The sequence below is a fragment of the Peromyscus leucopus genome, chromosome 22 (genome assembly GCF_004664715.2).
Source record: "Peromyscus leucopus breed LL Stock chromosome 22, UCI_PerLeu_2.1, whole genome shotgun sequence".
Taxonomy (NCBI): domain Eukaryota; kingdom Metazoa; phylum Chordata; class Mammalia; order Rodentia; family Cricetidae; genus Peromyscus; species Peromyscus leucopus.
Window position 1 is genome coordinate 3,938,763 of NC_051081.1, and position 23,244 is coordinate 3,962,006.

General features: G+C 44.6%; 1 protein-coding gene across 2 annotated transcripts in view; it reads left to right on the forward strand.

Annotated features, from left to right (window-relative positions):
- The window catches only part of Adgre1 (adhesion G protein-coupled receptor E1), a 75,253-nt gene that overhangs the window by 36,193 nt on the left and 15,816 nt on the right, over nucleotides 1-23,244 (forward strand). The window contains exons 12-17 of one of the 2 annotated variants that reach the window (XM_028861207.2): nucleotides 5,877-6,054; nucleotides 9,865-9,984; nucleotides 14,314-14,498; nucleotides 15,456-15,626; nucleotides 20,567-20,761; nucleotides 22,599-22,834. In XM_028861207.2, the coding sequence (XP_028717040.1) occupies nucleotides 5,877-6,054; nucleotides 9,865-9,984; nucleotides 14,314-14,498; nucleotides 15,456-15,626; nucleotides 20,567-20,761; nucleotides 22,599-22,834 (1,085 nt within the window). The remainder of the gene's footprint in view (nucleotides 1-5,876; nucleotides 6,055-9,864; nucleotides 9,985-14,313; nucleotides 14,499-15,455; nucleotides 15,627-20,566; nucleotides 20,762-22,598; nucleotides 22,835-23,244) is intronic. The other variant, XM_037197873.1, reaches the window with a different exon arrangement.

The window sequence follows — 23,244 nt, forward strand, 5'->3', positions numbered from 1 at the left end:
TGCTGTTGGCTTGCTATAAATTGCTTTTATTATGTTTAGAAATGTTCCTTGTATTCCTATTCTTTCTAAGACCTTTATCATGAAGGGGTGTTGGATTTTGTCAAAGGCTTTTTCAGCATCTAGGGAGATGATCATGTGGTTTTTTTCTTTCAGTTTGTTTATATGGTGTATTACATTGACTGATTTCCATATGTTGAACCATCCTTGCATCCCTGGGATGAATCCTACTTGGTCGTGATGGATGATTGTTTTGATGTATTCTTGGATTCGGTTTGCCAATATTTTGTTGAGTATTTTTGCATCAATGTTCATGAGGGAGATTGGTCTGTAGTTCTCTTTCTTTGTTGCATCTTTGTGTGGTTTGGGTATCAGGGTAATTGTAGCCTCATAAAAAGAGTTTGGTAGTGTTCCTTCTGTTTCTATTGTGTGGAACACTTTGAAGAGGATTGGTATTAGTTCTACTTTGAAAGTCTGGTAGAATTCTGCACTGAAACCATCTGGTCCTGGGCTTTTTTTAGTTGGGAGACTTTTGATGACTGTTTCTATTTCTTTAGGGGTTATTGGTCTATTTAAATGGTTTATCTGGTCTTGATTTAATTTTGGTATTTGGTATTTATCCAGAAAATTGTCCATTTCTTCCTGGTTTTCCATTTTTGTGGAGTACAGGTTTTTGAAGTATGATCTGATGATTCTCTGGATTTCCTCATTGTCTGTTGTTATGTCTCCCTTTTCATTTCTGATTTTGTGAATTTGGGTGCTCTCTCTTTGCCTTTTGGTTAATTTGGCTAGTGGTTTGTCTATCTTGTTGATTTTTTCAAAGAACCAACTCTTTGTTTCATTGATTTTTTGTATTGTTCTCTTGTTTTCTATTTCGTTGATTTCAGCCCTCAATTTGATTATTTCCTGGCGTCTATTTCTCCTGGGTGAGTTTGTTTCTTTTTGTTCTAGAGCTTTCAGTTGTGCTGCTAATTCCTTGGTATGGGATTGCTCCATCTTCTTTATGTGTGCATTTAGAGCAATGAATTTTCCTCTTAGCACTGCTTTCATAGTGTCCCATAAGTTTGGGTATGTTGTACTTTCATTTTCATTGAATTCTAGGAACTCTTTAATTTCTGTCTTTATTTCTTCCTTGACCCATTGATGTTTCAGGTGGGCATTATTCAGTTTCCATGAGTTTGTGGGTTTTCTATAATTTTTGTTGTTATTGAGTTCTAATTTTAAGGCATGGTGGTCTGATAAGATACAGGAGGTTATTCCATTTTTTTTGTATCTGTTGAGATTTGTTTTGTGTCCAAGCATGTGGTCAATTTTTGAGAAGGTTCCATGGGGTGCTGAGAAGAAGGTATATTCTTTTGTGTTAGGATGGAATATTCTGTAGATATCTATTAGGTCCATTTGAGTCATAACATCTGTTAGGTCCTTTATTTCTTTGTTAAGTTTCAGTCTGGTAGATCTATCTTTTGGTGAGAGTGGTGTGTTAAAATCTCCACTACTAATGTGTGGGGTTTGATGTGCGTTTTAAACTTTAGTAGTGTTTCTTTTATGAATGTGGGTGCTTTTGTATTTGGAGCATAAATGTTTAGAATCGAGACTTCATCTTGGTGGATTTTTCCCGTGATGAATATGTAATGTCCATCCTGGTCTCTTTTGATTGATTTTAGTTTGAAGTCTATTTTATTAGATATTAGGATAGCTACACCAGCTTGTTTCTTAGGTCCATTTGCTTGGAAAACCTTTTCCCAGCCCTTTACTCGGAGGTAGTGTCTGTCTTTGGAGTTAAGGTGTGTTTCTTGTATGCAGCATATGGATGGGTCCTGTTTTCTTATCCATTCTGTTAGCCTGTGTCTTTTTATAGGTGAGTTGAGACCATTGATATTGATGGATATTAATGACCAGTGATTGTTAATTCCTGTTATTTTTTTGGTTGTGTTGTGTTGTCCTTCTGTGGTGTATGTTGGTGTAGGATTATCTATTGCTTGATTTTTCATGGATGTGTTTAGCTTCTTTGGGTTGAATTTTCCCTTCTAGTGCTTTCTGTAGGGCTGGGTTTGTAGACAGGTATTGATTAAATCTGGTTTTATCCTGGAATATTTTTTTTACTCCGCCTATGGTGATTGAGAGTTTTGCTGGGTATAATAGTCTGGGTTGGCATCCGTGGTCTCTTAGTGTCTGCATGAGGTTTGTCCATGATCTTCTAGCTTTCATAGTCTCTATTGAGTAGTCTGGTGTTATTCTGATGGGTTTGCCTTTATATGTTACTTGGTCCTTTTCCTTTGCAGCTCTTAATATTTTTTCTTTATTCTGTGTGTTTAGTGTTTTGATTATTATGTGGCGAGGGGACTTTTTTTTTTGGATCCAGCCTATTCGGTGTTCTGTAAGCTTCTTGTATCTTCATAGGTATTTCTTTCTTTAGGTTAGGAAAGTTTTCTTCTATGATTTTGTTGAATATATTTTCTGTGCCTTTGAGTTGGTATTCTTCTCCTTCTTCTATCCCTATTATTCTTAGGTTTGGTCTTTTCATGGTGTCCCAAATTTCCTGGACGTTTTGTGTTAGGACTTTTTTGTCTTTATTGTTTTCTTTGACTGACGAATCTATTTTCTCTATCATGTCTTCAGCGTCAGAGATTCTCTGTTCCATTTCTTGCAATCGGTTGGTTATGCTTGTTTCTGTAGTTCCTGTTCGTTTTGTCAGGGTTTCTATTTCCAGCATTCCCTCAGCATGTGTTTTCTTTATTGTCTCAAATTCATTTTTCAGATCTTGGAATGTTTCTTTCATCTGTTTAATTGCTTTTTCTTGGCTTGATTTGATTTCTTCCCATTTTTTGTTCGTTTTTTCTTCCATTTCTTTAAGGGAGTTTTTTATTTCCTCTTTAATGGAGTTTTTCATTTCCTCTTTAAGGGAAGTTTTTATTTCCTCTTTAAGGGAGTTTTTTATTTCCTCTTTAAGGAAAGTTTTTATTTCCTCTTTAAGGTAGTTTTTCAATTCCTCTTTAAGGAAAGTTTTTATTTCCTCATTGAGGGAATGTTTTATTTCTTCTTTAAGGGCCTCTATCATCTTCTTAATGTCATTTTTAGGGTTGATTTCTTCTGTTTCTTCTGTCATGGTATGTTTAGGTCTTGCAGGTGTAGAATCACTAGGTTCTGATGTTGCCATATAGGTCTTTATGTTGTTGCCTGTATTTTTGCACTGGCGTCTACTCATCTCTTCCTCTGTGAGGTGCAGGTGGTGTCTGTGTCTGAGAGTGCCTCTCTTGTTCTAATTTTTAGTCTTGGTTTAGTAGTGGTTCTTGGTTAAATTGGTGCTATTGGGCTATTTCTTCAGGGGCAGCTGATTTCGATCGGTGAATTATATACTTATGATTCTGGTGATCTGGTTTGGTGTCTGGGTAGCGCCTTCTTCTGTGTTCCCAGGTCACGTTTTGTTCATTTGTCAACTCCTCAGCTGATCTTGATTCCTCAGACTTTAAACTGTAGGCATCTGAATCCTCTCCCAGATGGGTTTCAGCTGAGCAGGGTAGTCTCACCAACACCTCCAAATTGTTGGGTTTCACAGGATCAGCAGCTGGGCCCTGGGTTGTTCTCAGACGGAGTGTTCAGATTCGTTCTGGTTCTGACCCACCGAGATAGCTTCTTCCCCAGATGTTGGGGTTAGGGGCGTCCCTGTTCCAAGCTGCGTCTGCTTGTCTCCGTCCCTGGGCCTGTTTACCTCTGCAGTCCGCCACCGGGCCTGTATGTCCCTGTCAACTGCCGCTGGGCCTGTCTGCCTCTGGAGGCCGCCACCGGGCCTGACTGTCTCTGCAGGCTGCAGCCGGGACTGAATGTCCCTGTCGGCCGCTGCCGCCGGGACTGAATGTCCCTGTCGGCCGCTGCCGCCGGGCCCGTTTACCTCAGCGGGCCGCTGCTGGGCCCGTCTACCTCCACAGGCCGCCGCCACAGGCCTACCTGCGTCTGCTTGTCTCTGCCGCTGGGCCGTGGTTTTTATTCTTATATTCCAGAAATACAAACACTACACTCACATTTTTAAGCATTTATTTTTTTTTTTGCCAACTTTATATGTCTTGCTTGTGTGGCCCACAGAGGCCAGAGATGTCGGGTCCCCCTGGAGCTGGAGTTACAGGCAGTTGTGAGCAGCCCCGTGTGTGTGCTGAACCTGGGTACTCTGCAAGAACAGTGTGTGCTCTTGACCTCCGAGTCATTTCAGCCCTCTACTTACAACACTTTGAGCAACGTTTTTCTTCAGTTTTGACAGTTTTGTGTATCTGTCGTTCTCCGCACTACCTCCTGGGACCCCCTTCCCTTCCCCTGAGACCTCTTCTGTCCACCTAGTCTCCAGTGACTCCACCATTAGTGAAGATGACACCCCTCCCGTCTAGCAGCCATCGACAGTCATTAGTGTCACCGGAAGGGATGGGGCCTTGTGGGCATCTCTGTCATCCATGGTGGGAAGCTGGACGGCCAGGTCTTAGGCAGGTTATCCACGGCTGCTGTGTTGTGGTTGCCATGGTGATGTTGCTCCGGCAGCAGCATGAGGCTCTCCCTCATCTTCCAGCTCTTCAGTTCTCTTTGTCTCCTCATCGGATCATTCTCTGGGTGTTGGGGTAGAGATGTGACATATATGTCTGGTCTAGGGATGAGTTCATCCTTCACTTATTCTCAGTGCTCTGGCCAGATAGGAGTCTCAGAAGTACACTTCGAGTTCGCTGCTGTTCCCAAGCATCACTAGACAGGATATCAATGTTGGTTCATAACTTTCTCTCCTTAGTGCATCTGCATGCACTGTTGCTTCTTCACACAGATGGCTTCATGCAGCATTCTTCCCTAACAGCTCTGCAGTGAGCATGTGACTGGATTCCACGTTCAAACTGTTTAACAGCTTCTTGAGAACTTAATTATTTTTTTCAAGACAGGGTTTCTCTGTGTAGCTTTGCGCCTTTCTTGGAACTCACTCTGTAGCCCAGGCTGGCCTCGAACTCACAGAGATCCACCTGCCGCTGCCTCCCGAGTGCTGGGATTAAAGGCATGTGCCACCACCGCTTGGCTGGCAACTTAATACTTTAGAAAACAATTTAAATGATCACCACAGAGCCAGGTTTTTGCAAAATTTTCAAGTGTGTCTGGAGAGATTAATTCCTAGAAAAGAAGTTTCTGGGTCAAACAGCATGTGGACTACAAGCTGGCTCAGGCACTGGCTTGCCGTGTCCTGCAAAGGCAAGGCTGGGCTTAAACATTCATGATGGGACCCCTGAAATCTAGAAATGGAGCTGAGCAGATGCCATTTTTGGCTCTTTTGGTTGATGAGACAGGGTCCCACTATCACCCAGGCTGGCCTCCAGCTGGCTATGTGGCCCTGGACCCTGTGATTTCAGAGCTGTGTCACCACACTCTCCTCCTGCCTCATCCGCAACCTTCTGTCCTAGTGCCAGAAATGACAAAGGTTATTTTGTTAACTAGAGGAGGGGGGAGGAGGAGGAGCAGGGGAGGAGGGGGAGGAGGAGAAGCAGGAAGGAGAGGAATTGGGAGAGGAGGAAGGAGAGAGGAAGAGGAGGGAGAGAAGGGGGAGAGGAAGGGGGAGAGGGGGGAGGGTGAGAAGGGGGAGGAGGAGGGGGAGGAGGGGGAAAGTAGGGGAAGAAGGATGAGGAGAAGGGGGAGAGGAGGGGGAGAGGAGGGGGAGGGGAAGATGAGGGAAAAGAGGAGGGGTGGGAGGAGCAAGAAGAGGAGGAACCTGGGGAAGAGGAGGAGTTGGGGAAAGAGGAGCAGGAAAAGCATGGGGAGGAGCAGGAGGGAGAAGAGGAGGAGGGGGAGAAGGAGGAGAGGAGGAGGAGGGAGAGGTGGAGGGGGAGGGGTGAGACCATTAGCAAATGTTTCCTTCCTTGCAGAACGCAACTAGGAGTGTTTCTCTCATTCTGGAGCAAGCCCCCACGTGGACTGAGCTCAGCAGGGAGGAGACATCTGCCCTGGGCACCATCTTGCTGGCGACTGTGGAAAGCATCATGCTAGCCTCCCTTCTGACACCCTCAGGGAATGTCAGCCAGACCGTTCAGACGGAGTACCTAGGTAACGCATACCCTTGAGGGCAAGGTTGCTTTTCAGGGATGACGTACTTGGATTCTCAAGACTGTCCATGGACATTCAAAACCTCTAACTCACAGCAAAGCAGATCTGATATTAGTGACATTTACAATTTATCAACCACTCGGCCAAGATCGGACATGACACCAAGAGTGTGTCATTAACTCACTTAACACACATTGTGAGTTGTCTACTATATGATTTAAGACACGACAAGCACTTTCTTGTCTAGATATTTCCAGTTTCCCCTTCCAAGGCTGGATTGTACTCCTTGGTGTGGCAGTAGGAAGGGATTTGTGACTATGTCAAGTCACCATTTTAGAACGTTCTTTTCCTTTCCCTTAGTGACTGAGCATCTTCGTGCCTCAGCTTCTCCGCCTGCTGTGTCTCAGAGTTAAGACGATGAAGAGCAGGTTGCAAATCAATTCACGAAGGACACAAAGCATGATTGAGAATTATGTGTTATTTTTAATCCTGGAACACTTGAGGGGCTGTTTGTTACCGCAGCATGGCTCATTCTTCCCTGACTGATAAATGTTTGATTACCGACCACTCGGGGGTATCGGGTGCCACTGATCTTTGCATGCACTTTTCATTCTGGGAGCAGCTCTTGTGTCAGTCAGTCCCACAGATACCGGAAGTTCTCTTTCAATCGCTGCTCTGACCCGGGCATAAGAATGCAGGTAGCATTTTATCAGCTTTAGGAGTTTAGACATCTGATACATGTGATATAGATCAAATGTTATCAAGAAAAATACTACAGACTGAGGAAATTGAGGAGAACTAAGTTATTTTATGTAGTGTAGTCAGGGACTATTACCAGGGCAGTGTGCTGGTGAATTATGAAGCATTGAGAGACACCCAGGAGACTGGTAAAGCATGCTCCTTGGTGTATCTGCCAGGCCATCTCTAGAGGTGTTTTGGTTTGTGGGATGGCGGTGGATGGGAAAGGCCCCCTTTGAGCCAGGGTGGGGCTGTACAGCAGCCAATGGTGCCCATTGGGTCAAACAGGAGAAGGAAGAGGCAGCTTGTGGGTGTAAGCATTCTCCCTCTCGTCCTTTGCTTCCTGGCTGCCACGATGGGTCGAACCCTCTGAAGCCAGTGTCTCCTGCTTTAAACTGGTTCTCTCAGAAACTTGTCACATGACTAACATAGGATGGGTCTCAGGCATGGCAACAACGTATGGGCAGGAAGTGCAATTTATTCATCTCACTCTGTAGCCCTGGTGGGCCTAACTCTCATTGAGATCTGCCGGCTGCAGCCTCCTGCATGCTGGGATTAAACACACACACCGAGTCATTTCCAAAGCAGCTGATGACGGTAAGGAGCAGCAAGGAGGCCAGCGCAACTGCAGTGGCGTGGATGATGGTGGCTCCGCAGGAGGAAGGCTCACAGAAAGAGAGGCAGGAAGCACGGAACGCTCTGTTGATTCCAGATGTTCGGGAGGAGTGGCTTTTACCTCACTCTGGCAATGTTGTTGACTTCTGATGCTGCTGGTGTGTCAGTCGGCTGAAACAAACTCCTGAGACTAGTCAGCTTTTGAAATGGAAAGGTTTGATAGCGGCACATGCTTTCAGAGGTTTCAACCACGGCTGGTTGGGCTCCATTGCTTTGGGTCTGTGGAGACACAGCACATTATGGCAGGAGCATGGACTGAAGGGGCATCTCACCTCATAGTTGGGAGGGAGAGTGAGATCGAGAGAGAGTGAACGCAAGAGCCGTAGTCCTTCAAAGGGATGCCAACAATGACTTAACTTTGTCCCAGGCTCACAGCCTAAGATTTCCACTACTTATCACTGGTGTCTTGGGTGGGGAACCAAGCATTCTATATAAGGATTCTTAGGAGGAATTTCTGCATTCAAACTATTGCAATTGTCTTCAATTCTATTGCTTTCTGATGCATCCTCTTAAGATATGAAAGTCTCTCTCTCTCTCTCTCTCTCTCTCTCTCTCTCTCTCTCTCTCTCTGTATTCATGAATGTGCAGGTATGAATGTATGTATGTGCATGCATGTGGAGGCCAGAAGACATGCTAGGCTTTAATTTACCTCAGGTGCCATCCACATGTTTTTTTGCAGCAGGGTCTCTCCCTGCCCTGTACCTCACCTGTGGCTTAAGATGGCCAATAAGCCCTAGCACTGGGATTTTAAATGTGTGGTGATATATTGTTTGTAATCTAGGAAATAAAGCTTGCTTGAAGATCAGAGGACAGAGCTAACCACAGAGTTAGCCATAGAGGTCAGGCAGTGGTGGCACACACCTTTAATCCTAGTACTCAGGAGGCAGAGACAGAGATCTGTCTGGATTTCTGTGAGTTCAAGGCCACACTGGACTACATGAGATTAATCCAGTCTGAAGGAGAAACAGAGTCAGGCAGTGGTGGTACGTACCTTTAATTCCAGCACTTAGGATCACACACCTTTAATCCCAACACTAGGAAGGTGGAGACAGGTAGTGGTATGGCTGGGCAGAGAAAGGAATATAAGGTAGGAGGAGACAGGAACTTGGTTCTTTCAGGCTGAGGAGTTGGTGAGGTAAGAGGTGGTGGCTGTGGCTTGCTCTGCTTCACTGATCTTTCAGCTTTCAGCCTGATGCCTGGCTCTGGGTTTTTATTATAAGACCATTTAGGATTTGTGCAACATAAGTGTGTACCACCATCCCTGGATTTCTCTTATTTGAGGCTTCTGGGAATGGAACCCAGGTCTCCATGCTCATTAGGTGAGCACATTGCCCAATGAGCCCTAGATGGGAAAGCTTCCTTCTGAAGCTACAGCAAGGCTTTTCCCTGTTCTGTGATAAGGTCTGTGAAATATACATTAGCAAATTGTTCTGTGCTGTTTAAGCTCACCTAGCCATCGATGGAGGTGGGAAAGAGCCCCCCTTCAGACTCAAACATGTTTGTCATAGAGTGTGCCCTCTAGCACCTCTTGTCCAGGGATGGGCTGTCCTCCAACTCTGTGAGAAGGGGAAATGAGAATTCAAAGAAAGAAAAAATAGCCCAAGAGGGGAAGTACCATGCCTTTAGAATAGAAAGAGTTCCTGCTACCATGAAAACATTGTGTCTTGAATATGGATGGGGTGGGGGTGAAGCATCCCAGGAACCTTCTAAGGCAGAAGACTCAACTACTCTTCACCCCGTGATATAAAGATTTCTGTGGTGGGGATGGCCAGAGGACACTCTCATCTGGGCGAAGATATTCCCCATGGTACCCTGTGCTGCTCAGAACTGCAGCTGACTGTTTAGTTCTCAGGCCTGCTGGTGTGGGAGTGTCAGATCTGGTCTCTACTGTTTCTGCTTTTTGTTTTATTATTTTATGCCTGCTTTGCTGTGCACTTAATAAGCATACTGACTCAAGGCCCAAGTCACAGTTATGGTGGGTTGTTGTCCATACATAACACTTCCTATCATCCACCAAGACTCAAGAGTTTCCCTACAATGGACTGGTTTTCCATGATTCCTTTTGATTACAACTATAGATTTGCACATTTTCTTTTTAAAGATATGCTTTTTTATTATTTTAAATTATGTGTCTCTGTGTGTCTATTTGTGGTTATACACACATGAGTGCAGGTATCTGTGGAGGCCGGAAGAGGGCATTGTATCCCCTGGAGGTGGTTGTGAGTCCCCTGGCATGGGTTCCGGGAACTGAAATTGGGTCCCCTGTAAGAGCAGCAAGTGCTCTTAATCACTGAACCAGGCTGCTGGCCCCTGTGCATCTTTCTTGGGCAGAAATAAAATTCAAAATAGATACAGTTTCTGTGTGTCCTAATGAAACACCACCCCCTTTCCTTTTAGATATTGAAAGCAAAGTTATCAATGAAGAATGCAATGGGGAGAACGTGTCCTTTAACTTGAAAGCCAGAGGGAGTGAGATGAAAGTTGACTGTTCCATCATCAAGGAATCAGAATCCACAGGTACAGAGCCATCCTGAGCGCCAAGGTGGCAGAGCACCCAGTCCACTGGCCTTACCAGTCATCTGTAGTTTTGTGAGGCAGTTATAGATGGTGGAGAATTAATGAGAGTAGAGGCATAGACAACCTATGCACTCAGAGTTTTCTACATGGGAGGGGTGTCTAACAATAGGTGCATGACATGGAGCTTGGTGCTGTCACCACCCAGTGGGGTGTGGCTACCAGCCATGTATGACTGTTGAACTCTTGAGTGGCGATGAGCCCTCTCCCTGGCTCACTCTATTGTGAGGCTTCCCACTGAGTTCTAAAATTTGATTTGTTGATCATCTCATTTCTACAATTTCAGTGTGATGCTGTCAGTATTTCTATCTTTTTACAGAACCTATCTTTTGTGACCAATTTGTCTTCCTTATTTTGTTCAGCTGTTTAATTGTATCCTCTTTGAATTCATTGAGCTTATCCATGTCCTCTTTGATTTTTGCTAAATGTTGTTTTTAATTTGATTTTATTAATTTATTCTATTTTTGAGAACTTTGTGTATGCATTCAATGCATTCTGATAAAACCTGCCCATCATTCTCTTCTTTCCAATCCCTTCCCTGCCTCCACCATTTCTCCTTCTCAACTGTATGTTTTTTTTAAACCTATGGAGTTCACTTCATGATTTCTGTCAGTACAAGTGTGTAGGTTCGTCTGTGCAGATGGGCAGCTTCTCAGGGCACACAGCAGTGAAGACAATGGCTCCCCAGTAGCCACCAACTACCTACAGCTCCTCAGTTAGGGCTGGGACTCCATGAGCCTCTCCCTATCCATGATGGGATTTGAGTCTGCCTTGGTTTTATGTATGCTGCGAGAGTTCATGTCTGGCCAATGCTGGTTTTCTGTGGATGTTCATTCTCTCTGACTCCTACAACCTTCCTTCCTCTTCTGCCAGGCGGATCCCCAAGCTTTGAGGAAAGGGAGGTGATACAAATGTCCCACTTAGAGCTGAGCATTGATGTTCTCACTCTTTTGCATTTTTTTGTTTGGGATTTCACCCACTTCACCCTCACTGGCACCTGTCATTGTGGAGTTGGTGATTTTTGGATCAGCCATGTTGCCTTGAGTTTTTCCATTTTTTTTAAATGTGTTACTAGATTGGTATTTGCATATCCAGGGTTAGGGCATAGTAAGGCAAAGAAAATGAATAAATAGCAGATAGATAGATAGATAGACAGACAGACAGACAGATAGATAGACATAGATAGATAGATAGATAGATAGATAGATAGATAGATAGATAGATAGACAGACAGACAAATAGATAGGCAGGCAGGTAGGCAGACAGACAGACAGACAGTAAGAATCAGATCAGGTGCTCAAAAGACTCAGCATAAATCAACTGGGGACATCCCCCTGAGGCAACCAACCAGGTTTCTCAATCAAGAAGGTCCCAAGGCAGAGTGGGGTCCCTCGGATGAGGCTTCCACGTCAAAGAACAAACAGCAACACTTAGAAATGATATCATCAAAGTGAACACTCGCAACATCAGGCAGGAACTGACTAGTTGAGATATGAAGCTGGAGTTCCAGACCAAGCTCTACCCTCTTGGCTCAGTTTCCCATGACCAAACTTTTAGCTTCTCTTTCCTACCACAGATACTTTCACATCATGCAATTAAACACAGCAACCTCTCTTGAAAAATGCATACATCTAAATAAATGAACAAAAATTTGAGAAGAGAGAAAAGAGATAGAAAAAAAATCCCAAAATGCAGAATTAGGGAGCTAGTGGATAAGGGAACATGTCACCAAACCTGACAACCCGAGTTCCATCCCCGGGACCTATGAGGTGGAAGTAGAGAATCGACTTCCACACACTATCCTCTGACCTCCACACATGCCTCATGGCCTGCTCACACTGAGAGCAGTGTACTCACACTGTGATGAAAACATTCAAAGATAAGAAGATGAAATAAAGTAGAAATAAAAAAGCAACCAGAAGAACAGATAATGACAGGGATAGTGGTCAGTGGCACTGCCTTGTCTAGGGACGTCCTTGCCCACGTGGGATGATGGGTAATAACAGGAAGGGTGGTCAGTGGCACTGCCTTGTCTAGGGACGTCCTTGCCCATGTGGGATGAATCCTCAGGCTCTGCACATAGCTTCTTGGTTTCTTTCCCAAGCTGTGTGGTTGATGTTGGTCTGTGCGAGCCTCTGTGAATCTCCCTTCCAGTGTTCAGCTGTAAGCTGTTTCTCCAAAACCAGAGGGTGTGGTGTGTGGACCTGGCAGTAGCAGATTTTGTGTTTTTTGAATGGAGGTGGTGACAGTACAGTTCTCTCTATGCAGTTCTAGCTGTCCTAGAACTACCTACATAGACCGGGCTGGCCTCAGACTCAAAGAGACCCTCCTGCCTCTGCCTCCTGGGTGCCGGAATCAAAGGCATGTGCTACCATGCTTGACTTTACATATTTAAAAATATATTCTTCTGTGTCAAAAATTCCAGCATGGGTGGAGACCCCCAGGTGAGGAGCTGTTGGCAGCGGGAGGAGAGTCAGTTTTCTTAATGATGACGCCCTGGGTGGAGTACCTAGGAGCCAGCAAATGGCTGTGTGCGTGGGCAACATGAGGTGGACTCTGTGGGTTGGAATCTCTCCCCCCCGCCTCCCGCCGTTTCTTCCTCTCCCTTTCTCTTCCACTCCCTTCTCTCTTGCTTTTCTGACTTAAAGTCTGTGCTGGTTAGTTTTAATTACCAACTTGTCACACTTGGGAGAATCATTTGGGAAGAGTATTAGCGAGGGACTGAGTAGGTCAGGGTGGCCTGTGGTCATGTCTGTGGGGGTCTGTCTTACATTAGTTGATGTGGGGAGACCCGGCCCACTGTGGGAGGCACCATTCCCTGGACTGTGTGGGGATAGAGGAAGCAAGCTGAGCAGTCTAGAGAGCAAGCAGGCAGAGACAATGCACTCTCTCTTTGCTCTTGATTGTGGATGTGATGTGACTAGCTGTTTGAATACCTCCTCTGACAAGTTTTAAAGACTAATTTGCTTATTAACACAATGGCGTATAGATTAAATTAGAGAGAGACAGAGAGAGAAACTTTTAGGTGTCTTTTAAATTATTTATTAATTTGTTATTTATTTATTTGTTTGTTTTTGTTTGTTTGTTTGTGAGTGTGTACATGCATATGCATGTACCAAGACACATAAATGTCGGTTAAAGGACAACTTTTGGGAGTCAGTTCAGTTCCCTTCTTCAGCGTGTGGGGACAGTATAGAACTCAGGTCTTCAGGCGTAGTGACAGACACCTTCCTTTGATGAGCCGCCTCTCCAGCCCCAGGTGTCTTTACAGTGGCTGTGTGTGTGATTCTGTGGTTTCTAAGTTACATTGCTCAAGGGCGTCATTTACAAACCATTTATTGTGTATGGCACTAGGTAGTGAGCAGGCGGCCTCGCGCGCACACTGCTGAACCCCCAGCCCTGCCACAAGATTTACAGATGAGGCAAAGCTAAAGCTTAAGTGTACTTTAAAACCGAAGAAAAGTCATGAGGTCTGCTCCACTCACTTTTTGCAAACTACGTCCCTTTGCACACGAAGCCTGTTGGGTTCCACAGACCGCCCTGTTTATATCAGGGATGAGGGAGGAGTGTGGATGGGGTGAGAGTGAGAACTCTGCCCCCAGCTCCGCACAGCTCCACTGGCCTTTCCTGTGGCCTCTTTGAAATGGCTCCAGGAAACACATGTCCCATGGGGGTTTGGCTTATTAGATCTGTTGGAGTTTTATGACTCTCAGAGAGCGGGAACAGCAGACTGGAGTTTAGGGTGGGGCTTCCTTTCCTCCCCTTCCTTTCCCTTCCCTTCTCTTCCCTTCCCCCTCCCATTCCCTTCCCTTCCCCCTCCTCTTCCCTTCCCTTCTCCCTCCCCCTTCCCTTCTCCCTCCCCTTCCCTTCTCCCTCCCTTCCCTTCCCTTCCCCCTCCCCTCCCCTTCCCCCTTCCCCTCCCCTTCCTTTTCCCCTTCCCTTTCCCTTCCCTTCCCTTCCCCTTCCCCTTTCCCTTCCCTTCCCTTCCCTTCCCTTCCCTTCCCTTCCCTTCCCTTCCCTTCCCTTCCCTTCCCCTTTTCTTTCTCACATCCCCTCTTTCCCTGGTCTTCAGACTCTGCCTCAGCTGATCTGGAAGTTCTCTGGTATTTCAACCTTAGAGTAAACTGGGGAGAGTCTGTGTATGTTCATGTTGCCTAAGTGTGCACATGTTGCCTGTGCTCACATGTTGATTGTGTACCTGTGTGCACATGTGCAATCTATAATTTCCAAGAAACAAGCAATTCTCTCTTTTTTAATTTTGGGGACATACAGGGAACCCAGGAGTGGCTTTTGTCTCCTTTGCACACCTGGAATCAGTTTTAGATGAACGCTTCTTTGAAGTTGGTCAGACCTCCTGGAAGCTGAAGATAAACTCCCATGTTGTTGGTGGCATCGTGACTGGGGAGAAGAAGGAGGACTTCTCCAAGACCATTGTCTACACCCTGCAGCACATCCAGGTTTGTGCAGCATCTTCTGAGACCCCTGGCTGTCTACCAAGGAGTCCTGCCACCCCAGCTGAGATGGCACCTATTTTAGAAACAGTTTCCAGATCATGATGTATTTGGGTGAAGAAAATGGATTCCCATTTCTCCTTTACTAAGAGAGATCCTATGCACCCTTTTCTAAGTTTTCTCAGTGGTGACAACTCCTGATGTATCAAGTGTTCATGCACTTGTGTATGTATCTGTGCAGGTATGCATGAGTGTATGTGTGTGCATACACATGGGCTTGTACTCACGTGCACATGTGGCAGCTAGAGATCAATGTTTGGTCTTTACTGCTCTTGTTTTATTTTTCAAAGATTTATATTTATTATTCATAATTATGTGTGTGTGTCTGTCGGTGGGTATGCGCATGTGAGTGCAGGTGCCTGTGGAGTCCAGAGGCATCAGATTCCATGAAGCTGGAGTTATAAGTGGTTGTGAGCCACCTAATATGGATACTAGGAACTCAACTCTGGAAGAGCAGCAAGTGCTACTGAGCCATCTCTCCAGCTTCCTCTCAACCTTAGTTTTTGAGACTGGATCAGTCACTGAACCCAGAGATTGTTGATTTAGCCGGACTGTCTGGTCCACAAGCCTCATGGAAACTCTTATCCCTGCCTCCCAGGGCTGGAATTACAGACCTCTGGTGCCACTTTCAGCTTTTTTACGTGCATGTTGGGGATTTGAACTCAGTTTCTAATGCATTCACAGCAAGCATTTTAATCTTCTGAACTACCTCCCCAGCTCTGAGAGGAGTTTTCTTGTAGAAATCACACTGTGGTCGAACAGTAGATCAAATACCACTACAAACTGAAATGTGGTCAGTTTTTCCATTCCCTCAAATGTCTGGTCCCAGATGGTGCTTGAGCTTGCTCACATTGAATTTGTTGCAGCGAAGTTCTCTGGTAACGGGGGTCTCTGATCTTTCAGCCAAAGCAGAAGTCTGAGAGGCCCATCTGTGTCTTGTGGAACCCCAATGTGGAGGATGGAAGATGGACACGCTCAGGCTGTGAGATCACAAAAGCATCTGAGACATACACAGAGTGCAGCTGTAACCGCATGGCAAACTTGGCCATCATCATGGCTTCTGGGGAGCTCACAGTGAGCATTGGCAGCCTGTTCATGTTTCCCTGAGTATCTTGCTTGAAACCTAATGGGGGTGTTTGGATAGAACATTGTTGGTGCTTCCCCACAGTCTTGGGTATTTCAGCAGGTAACCATGGGGGAGGGGAGATATGTGTTATACCCCCACGATAGAGGAAGTCACGATGTGATTAGAAGCCATGGAACTAAAGCACAAAGTCAGATGTAATAGCCCTGCATTAGTCAAGCTTCCTAAGAGGGACAGAACAGGAGAGCATGTGTTGGAGGGGCTGTATTAGACTGGTTTGCACGATATGACCTATGAATTCTAACTATGGCTGCCTTCACACTGGAGAGGCTGAGAACCCAGTAAACACTCACGCCAAGGGGCTGGATATCAGCCTGGCACTAATGGTCTGGAGGATTTTCGGAGCAACCTGTGTTTCTGTACAGATTGGAAACCTGAGAAATCTGGATTCTGGTACAGTATCAGAATAGATGAACTTGCCCCAGCAAGAAGTGAAGGCAATGAGGCAAAAGCAAAACTTTTTCCTTAGACTTACTTTTGTCTGGGCTGCCAACCGCATCTAGGATGGGTATTTCCACATCCTGATCAATAACATTTCTCTTGATGGTACCCAAACAGCTGATCTCTTGTTGGATTTCAGATTCAATTAAATTGACCACTAAGATGAACTGTAACAGACTCTAATCAGGCCTACCCAATATGTTTCCCAGGTCTTGTTTAATGAGCAGTTAGTATATGATGGGACTTTTTGCTTAAAGCCAATTGTTTATTGGTCAATTTCATGGGATAGAAGATTGATGCTCAGGGGCCTGCCTCATCATGGAATAAATAACTCGTGGAAGTGGGACCTGAACCTTGAAAACTGGCCCCAAAGTTCTCTTTCTACTAAACTATAGACATCAACCAGAAATTGAGCTGCAGGAATTCCTTGATTCCAGAGAAGGCTGACAATACACTGACATCCCTTGGTACTCATCTCCACCCCCAAAGGATGGTCTACACTCCATTCGCTGGAGAGATCATGAAAAAAACTAGTTTTTTTGAGGTCCTGGGTGTAGTATAAGGTCTCCACTGAATATAGCCACTAGAGGGACCATGAAGTGAGCACAGAGGGATGCATTGACTTAATAGAGAGGAAAGCTGTCTTAATTGGTGTGGAAAGTGTCCTTGGTTAATGTATTAGGAAAGAGGAGTGGTGTGTTTATCTAATTAATCTTTATTAAGAAAAAATCAGGAGTCAGATATTGGGGTAAGAACATGAATGATGAGAGAAGTGGTGGAGAAACCACCAGTGACCTCCCATATCTTCAGTTCCTCCATCAAAAAGGACTGAGATCCTCTCTAAGCCCCGCCTTACTACTTCCTGTGTCTATCTGTCCTCAGTCTTCCAAAACCTCTATAGTTGATTTTGGTCAGCTAGTGGCTAGCTCCGCCCTCTCCTTCAAAGCAAGCTTTATTATCAGAATCCAATCAAAATATCACACATTTCCCCCTTTTTTGTCTAAATAAAAAGGGAATATTATAACTCTAACATAGTAAAACTATATACAATAACAACAATTATCAGTTAAGACTTAATTTTACAATGCCCACTCCATTTGCATTTGGTAGATTCATAGAAAATATTCTATTATCTATCCTACCTTGGCAAGTCCAAAGTTTTGTACCTAATTTAGTTTTTATCCTAACTTGTATTACCAACCCCAAACTATTCCTTTATGTCTCTCAACCTTATACACATTACACCTTCTTTGTGAGTTTCTTTTCTGAATTTGGTAACAAGGAAAAGTATAACTATCTAGTCGTCAACTCCATCAGAGTCCTGAGAAGGATATAATATTACCTGAGTAAACAGGTAGTACAGAGCAAACAACTTCCCAAATTAAGAAATGACAGAAACAGCTGGCTGCCTGGACAGTCACCCAAAGCTTCTCTATAACATTGGGACATCCATCTTCAGCCTACAGGCCTGGAATATCTGACAGACTTTTCTGTGAAGCAGGAATTTTTAAGGACTGTTCTGCCTTATCTTGGCAAAGTTTGGCAGTCACTTTTTTGTGTGTCCTGCTTGTCCAATTTGGACAGCATACTGTCAGCAGTCAAGGCAAGGACAGTTTCTTGCACAGTGGCTAACTTTTGCCACAAAGGAAGTAAACTCCCTGTGGAGTTTCTTTGATGCCCATCATCTTCTCTGAAGTAGATTGGTGCTGCCAGGAGCAGACATGAACTCATTGTCATAAAAAAGAACCTTATGTTATTAAAACATCTTAAATGCCATATTCTATAGGTCTCTGAAGTATTTGAAAACCACCTGTATATCTAAAATATATCTCTGTTTAACCTTGAAAACATACCTAACATTACTACAAGTTTGATTGTGATAGGTGACTAACTATTAATTAACTATTTCTTTATTATCCTAAATAGTTTGAATAATAATTTTCAAGGACTAGAAATTTACATTACATTATTAAATGGACTGTATAGGTACAATACCTAAACAAAAGTAGAAATATATGTACAGTATATTCTAACAAAAATAACCTTAAATTTTTATCAATATACAAAACTGTCTCAAACAAGAGTAGAAATATATACAGTATAACAAAAAAAATCTCAAATTTGTACCTTCTCCTGTGTCTACCAATCCCTCAATTTCGATGCCATTTATTTATATTTTTAACATTGGTCTTTGATCATTTATAGATGGTTGCCAAAATATTTGCCTTATGGTTTATCCTGAAAATTTTGTTTTATTTTCTAAAGCTGTTCTGTCATCCAGAGCAGTATTGTTTTCCAGAACAGGCATTAAGTCTTTTAATTGCTCTGGGAAGGAGTTTCCTCAATTCTAACAGGGATGATTGAACCAAATTTGATACGGGGGTCTGCAAGAGGCTCTCTAAGGCATTTCCTGATGGTAAAGAGTTATCTTGCTTGTCCTATGTTGATCTGCATTCCTTAGTTCAGTGTTGGCCTTTGCTACACCTACATATTCCAGAATGCTGGACCTTCTGTTTAGATTCTCTCTAGAAAAAATATTATTCCTAGGAACACCTTGCCTACAATCCCTTTTAAGATGACCTGGCTTACCTCAACTAAAACATCTAACCTCTTGATTTTTTCTTAAAAATTTTAGAAGTCACTTCTCCTATCCAAGTATCATCATAAGCATGAGATTCAATATCAGCTGTATTTCTAATCCATTAATATTTGGGTGCTGATCTTGTCTTTAAAGGCCTATCACCCTTTTATATTCTGAATTACCATTTTCAAAAGCCAAAAATTCAATTAATATTTTTCTAACTTCCAATTAATATTTTTCTAACTTCTGGATCTGATATATTAATTATAACTGAAGTCAATCTTTGTAAAATAATCAGTGAATTCTGCTTTTGGGCCTTCTATAATTTTAGTAAATGGCTCAGTCCTCTTTCCCGATTCTTCAGTATTGTCCCAAGCATTCAAAGCTGCTGTATGGTACAGGACCAAGATATGATCATCAAATGTAATCTGTCTTGCCACATCTATACAATGGCCCTCACTGAGAATTTGATCTTGGGAAATCTCATATCCTCTAGCCTTTCCTCATTGTCTCTCCACTATGTTTTCCATTGTAACTGAGGACCAGCTCCCAATACTGCTGTAACTAAATCTTTCCAGTGTTGTGGAATAATTTGTTCTGAGTGGCCCATGAATTTAACATCTGCTTCACAAAAGCATGCCATATGATACCATTGCTTCCTTAAATCTCTTCAAATCTAACATTTCTATAGGACCCCAGTTAACTTCTGAATAGCCTTGGGGATGCCTATGATTTGGTGGCTGTTCTTGAATGGTAACTGGATAAATTAAGGTTGGTTTTCTAATAACCTTGGGCCACTCTTCTTCAGGTTCATAATGCAAAATTGCAGTAGCTTCTGCTCTAAACTCCTCTGTGTGGGAATATTTTCTTAGTTTCATTAGTATGTCTTTCAAAGGACTGTATCTTATCAGTCAATTTTTTTTTGTATTTGGTACTGATATTAAGCAACCTTTTTAGTGATAAAACACGAATTACCAAAATAATGATTATAATTGACATTGTGTCACTCCCAGCTAAGTTGACTATCCCTTCATTTAATTGCTCCATTTTCAAATCATCCAATTATGAAACTAATCAGAGACTTAACTTCCTGCACCATAATATTTCCCATTTTTAATGTGGGAAAAAACTTTAAAAAAACTAATTCCCCCTTTAAGAATTCCCAGTTGTCTCACCAGATGTGCTGCTGCTGACTGTGAAATGTGAGGCTGGTGTTGCTGGGTAGCGTGGCTGGGCAGAGAATTCAGGCAGTGCACAGTCTGGCTGAGGGCAGCTGCAGCTGCTTGCACATATCTGTGAGCTGCGAGTGTGTGGCAGTCACAGCAACAATAGAAGACTGAGTGATTGTTGAGTTGGCTGACCTGGTGTGGAGGGGGTCCAGGGTTTCTCTGTGTAGCTTTGCACCTTTCCTGGAACTCACTCTGTAGCACAGGCTGGCCTCAAACTCACAGAGATCCACCTGCCTCTGCCTCCTGAGTGCTGGGATTAAAGGTGTGCACCCTGACCGCCTGGCTTTTTCTGCCTTCTTAAATGCTTATGTTCCATGGAGAATCAATACTACACCCAGGACTTCTATGGCAAGGGATTATGGGAATTGTAGTTTGTGAATGTCCTTTCCAGTATGGAGGGCCAAGCAAATGTTGGGAGTGAGGATGAGTACTCAGGGATGCTTTTGGATTGTTCAGAGTGTTGTGGGTAACATTCAGATCACTATGAGTTCAGGGGACAGAAGTCCTGGGACTCTTCTCCTAGCTCAGGTTTGGGTAAGGTGTTCTCTCCTTTCTTTGTGGGGCTGAGGATAGATTTCAGTTCTGTTGTCAGGCCAACAATGATTCTTCCTCCTGACAGATGGAATTCTCCCTGTACATCATCAGCCATGTGGGTACAGTCATCTCCCTGGTGTGCCTCGCCTTGGCCATAGCCACCTTCCTGCTGTGTCGCGCTGTGCAGAACCAGAACACCTACATGCACCTTCACCTTTGTGTGTGTCTCTTCTTGGCCAAGTTCCTCTTCCTCGTAGGTGTAGACAAGACGGACAACCAGGTTAGTGACCCTTGGGCTGTGGCCCAGTCCAGCTGCACCGTCTGCCCATGATCCTTTGCCCATCACTGTCTAGTTCCCTCCCCAGGGCCTTTTCATGGTGTCCTCTGCCAGGGTCCTAGTTTTCTTTCTGTGGCTGTGATAAACATGACCAAAAGCAACTTGAGGAGGAAAGGGTTTATTCCAGCCTGTACTTGGATGCCACAGTTCACTGTTGAGGGAAGTCATGGCAGGAACTGAAGCAGAGGCCATGGAAGAGTGATGCTTGCTGGCTTGCTCCTCCTGGCTTACCCAGTCTGCTTTCTTATACAGCCCAGGACTGCCATCCCAGGGATGGCATTGCCCACAGTGACCTGGGCCCTCCCATCTCAATGCACCACACTCTTGCCTACAGGTCAGTCTTATACAGGTGATTCCCCAGTCACGGTTCCCTCTCCCCAGCTGTCTTTTGTGTGTGTCAAGTTGACAAGAAACTAACCAGCACTGTCAGCTTCTCACTGAGTGGACCTCTTGTGACAGGTGTCGGTTTCAAATCGGCTCCTTGACCATGTTATGAATTATTTTGGTTCCTCCTATTGTTCTATTTTTCTGTTTCTCCTTGTGTGTGTGTGGGATGTATGTGTATGTGTGTTTGCATGCTTTCATCTGTGTGAAGACAAGTGTGTAGCATGCATGTGCATGTAGAGGCCTGATGTAAGGTCTCATCCTCAATCAATCTTCCACATTTCTCATTGGGGTGAGGTCTCTCAACCAATCCAGAGCTGAGCAATATGAATAATCTCCCTAGCAGGCCTCCTTCCAGGGCTGGGATTGCAGGTGAGCCACTATGCCCACTTAGCACTTATATGGGCTCTGGGGATCTGAACTCTGGCCCAGTCCTCACACCCATGTAGCAAGCACTTTAGCAATAGAGGTGCCTCACCACCTCTGCTTCAAAACGTTATGTATTATTTATGTGTGTGTGCACATGTGTGTTTGAATGTGTGCACACATGTGCACATGCCATACAATACATAGGACAGCTTGTAGGAGTTAGTTCTCTCCTTCCATGTGATCACACAACATTGACCAGTTGAACCATCTCATTGGCCTGGATCTTGCTTTTTTTTTTGAAGCAGGATCTCTCATTGGTCTGGAACTTACCAACTAGGTGAGGCTAGTTGGTAGTGATCCCGCAGTATCCCCTGTCTCTGCTCCCTGCTGTGGGGCTACCAGTGTGCATTTCCATACCTGGCTTGTAAAAGGTTGTTGGGGGTGGGTTTCCTCATCCATGGTGCATGGAGTGGGACAAATACTTTGCTGACTGATAACAGACCAAAGAAAAGATTCCACACAAGCCCAGTTAATGAACAAATATGTGTGGTGGACTTGCTTACAGAGCACAGGTGAGGGGTCACTTACAGGAGCGTGGGCAACTCTCAAACAGCTGCATGACTGTGGCGTCCCACCCCATCATCGATGATGAGCTCATGGAAGCTGCATCACAGAGTTCCTCCTTCCCCTGACCTTCCATTGCTTATGGACCCTAACTTCTCCCTGGGTTACTTTCAGCCGAGGGAGACCTGGAGGAAGTAGCACCTGGAGTCCCAGGTGGCCTTCCTCTCCCTCCTTTTTGATTAGCTCCGTCATCATCACCATAGACCTTGTTCTGTTGGTTGCCATGGCTACCTGGTCCAGGTACTCACCACTCCATCGTGATGGTAAAGGGGTGACTGCATTATGCTCAGAGGAAAAGAGGCTGGATTGTTTGAGGAGCACCAGTTGAGGCCATCTCTCTCTTTCTCTTCTCCCTGACCTGCCTGCACGGGAAGATCCTAACATGCAGACTTCTCCCCTGCAGATAGCCTGTGCCATCATCGCAGGATTCCTACACTATCTTTTCCTTGCTTGCTTCTTCTGGATGCTGGTGGAGGCGGTGATGCTCTTCCTGATGGTGAGAAACCTGAAGGTGGTGAATTATTTCAGCTCTCGCAACATCAAGATGCTGCACCTATGTGCCTTTGGCTATGGGCTCCCAGGCCTGGTGGTCATGATCTCGGCCAGTGTACAGCCACAAGGCTATGGGATGCATAATCTGTGAGTGTCACTTTCTTCTTTATGAAGGTCCTGTTGCCAGGCTTTGTGATGACAACTGTACTAGCTACCTTGATTGTTGCCTTGACAAAACTACCTATAATAATAACAAAATGAAGGGAGGAAGGTTTTATTCTAAATACACTTTGAAGGGGCACAGGGTATCATGGCAGATAAGTCAGGGAAAGAACTCAAGGCAGGAACCTGGAGGCAGGAACCATGGAGAAATGATGCTCTCTGGCATGCTGTGCTTATGGCCATGCTCATTGAGCTTCAGTGTATAGCCCAGGCCTAACCGCCTAGAAATGGGGCTGCCCACAGTGGGCTAGGACCTCCTGCATCAATTAGCATTAGAAAACAACCCACAGATATGCCCACAGGCCAATCTGATGGAGGCAGTTCCTCAACTGAGT